The sequence below is a fragment of the Sinocyclocheilus anshuiensis genome, unplaced genomic scaffold (genome assembly GCF_001515605.1).
Source record: "Sinocyclocheilus anshuiensis isolate Anshui unplaced genomic scaffold, SAMN03320099.WGS_v1.1 scaffold300, whole genome shotgun sequence".
Classification (NCBI taxonomy): Eukaryota; Metazoa; Chordata; class Actinopteri; order Cypriniformes; family Cyprinidae; genus Sinocyclocheilus; species Sinocyclocheilus anshuiensis.
The window spans coordinates 254,485-257,198 of record NW_015557379.1 but is presented as its reverse complement, the minus strand read 5'-3'; the positions used below and the strand labels follow the sequence as shown (position 1 = coordinate 257,198).

The 2,714-nt window shown below is 37.9% G+C and overlaps 1 protein-coding gene across 1 annotated transcript in view; it reads right to left on the bottom strand.

Annotated features, from left to right (window-relative positions):
* The window catches only part of LOC107679130 (golgin subfamily A member 4-like), a 3,747-nt gene extending 2,823 nt beyond the window's left edge, over positions 1-924 (bottom strand). The window contains exon 1 of the mRNA XM_016474591.1: positions 722-924. Within this exon, the coding sequence (XP_016330077.1) occupies positions 722-790 (69 nt within the window). The 5' untranslated portion in view covers positions 791-924. The remainder of the gene's footprint in view (positions 1-721) is intronic.
* Positions 925-2,714: the final 1,790 nt, after the last annotated feature.

Genomic DNA, 2,714 nt, shown 5'->3' with positions numbered 1-2,714 from the left:
TATATAATGTTACAGCAGGCTGGTTTTATAGTTAGGTTTCAACCAAAAAAAATCCTGAAAATGTACATAGTGTTCATATGTGTTCCTAGCGTTCTAATATAATTTCATTTTATTAAAATAAAGAGATAAAAAATATTTTTTTTAAATTCTCAACTATGACATGTTTTGATCATTTTTATTAAACTCACCCCCAAACATTTTTATACTTCTGTGTTCATAGCTTTACTTGATAATTAAACCAAACGGACTTGAATGTCAACTGAAGCAGAAGTTTAACCTGTCAATATCAAGTCTGTTTAGGGAGACGTGCTGAAGAGCTCTGGTTAGCAGGTCAGGCTGGTTTGTGGGTCATTAAGTAGTTGACAAGCAAGAGATGATAATGGAAATGTGGTATTAAGAAGGTAACTTCACAGAATACCATGGCGGTACCACAATATTATTTAAAATACCATGTAAATACCATTATGCATGAATGTGGTAATCACTCAGCACCATGGTAACGTAAATATCAAAGTACCATATCATCTCCATCTGATTGCTTCTTGATATTGTTTTGTTAGTGTATAACTAATCAGCTACTTTATTAAGAGTTTAAGAGCTAACGTTGTAATTTGAATGCTTAATACAGTAATAAGAGTGTTAGGCTTCATAACTCTAGTACATACTTGATGTTGTGTTTTGTTTTGTTAGCATACATGCTACATGAGCTAAGTGCACTGACCTGCGCCTGCGCGCTGCTCCGCTGAGGCGACTGCTCCTCTATCACCTTCTGCTTCAGTTTCTTAAACATCACTCCATGCGATTATTGTCACGTCAGGAACGATTTTACTGTCCGATTACCAGTGTAAGAAACTTTGTGTGTGTGGATGAGAGCAGTGCGCAGATGCAGCTGACGTGGAGGAAAAGTGAACAGCTACGGCTCCTCAAGAGGCTCAGAAAGGAAGGACGATTCTGAATTGTTGACTCGCATATTTCAGTGTCAGTAGACCATAAACTGAGACAGTGTGACACACCACGTTATAATAACATTAACAACACTTTGATATATATAACATGCTACCTAAATTCATGTACCAGGGTATTTAATGTGGTACTAATATATAAGTAATAATATATAATATATATATTTTTTTAAATCACTTCTAACAGATGACAAACATTGCATGTTGCCAGTTACAGGTGCACAAGGTAGTGCTTTAATATAGTCCAAAAAGGGATCCCAAGTCTGATAAAAGGATTTGAGTGAACCAGAGAGTGAGCATCTTAACTTTTCATGTCTGATACAGTAAAAAAATATCCTGTATCCACCTGTCTTGTGTCGGGGGCGAAGTTGTAAAAGCAACAACTTTACTATCTCAGACTGTCAGATCAGGTCTAAGGGATACTCCAAAGAGGGCTAACAAGGGATCAGGGTCTATATTAGTGTTGAGAGCTTTATTAAATGTATCACCTGACCAGAAAGTTGCCAGCTGTGGACATGTACAAAACATATGCAGGTGATCGGCAGGTGAATGTTTGCAGCGGTTACAGGCAGCGCTTCTATCTGGGACAAATGTAGCCAACTGGGCATTGGTTTAAGTGAGCTCTGTGAATAGTATTTTACACTGCATCAAACCATGCCTAGCACATAAGGAAGAGGAGTGTACCTGGGTCAAGATGTTACGCCATAGATTCTCTGTAATAGTAACTCCTAGGTCGTGCTCCCAAGTGTCTTTAAGAGTGTCAGTAGGGTCCACATTAATATAATTTATTAAATTATTAATGACTGAGATTAAATGCTTATGGTTGATATTCAAATAAAGGAAATGAATGTGCGTTTCAGGGGGACGATTAGGAAAGTGAGGGAACTGCTTCTGTATAAAGTGTCTGATTTGGAAAAACCGAAATAAGTGATGACTGGGTAAATTATATTTTTTAGATAAAAAGGAGAAGGAGGCAAAGATGCCCTCTTCATAGAGGTCACTAATCTTGAGAAGGCCATTAGATGACCAAACACGAAATGCAGGGTCTGAACTGGATGGGGGAAAAAAATAATTGTCAAAGATAGGCATGTGAATAGAACCTCTATGTAAGCCATAATATTTCCTAAATTGCACCCAGATTTTGAGGGTATTAGTGACTACTGGATTATTTGAGACTTTGCTTAAAACTAAGGGAAGTTGAGAACACACAATAGAATAGAGAGCACTTTTCGTCGAAGAAGTTTCTGTATGCACCCAGGGTGGACAGTTGTCAGAGTAGCTATCCCTATTCCAAAAGAGAAGCTTATGAATGTTGCAGGCCCAATAATATTGCTGGAAATTGGGGAGTGCTAGGCCTCCCTTAGCTTTAGGGAGCTGTAGGGGGGGGGGGGGTAATTTGCATGTGAATAGAACCTCTATATAAGCCATAATGTTTCTTCTTGGCAAAATTAAAGTTTATTTTGTATTTTATTTGCATGAATGATCCTTATTGATAAATTGTTTGTATGTCTGTAATGTAAACCCAATTACTGCACAAACAAACTGAAACTGGCAGGATAATTACACACTTTGTATGCTCATAAATAACCTTTAAAACATCTTTGACAATTATCTCCCAATGTCCCAAGAGTCTGGCCTTATTTTTCTCATTCTTATATAACCGCATTCAGCATGAGCCTGTCTGTCTGTCTGTGTGTGTGTGTGTGTGTGTGTGTGTGTGTGTGTGTGTGTGTGTGTTTTGTCGTGCACGGG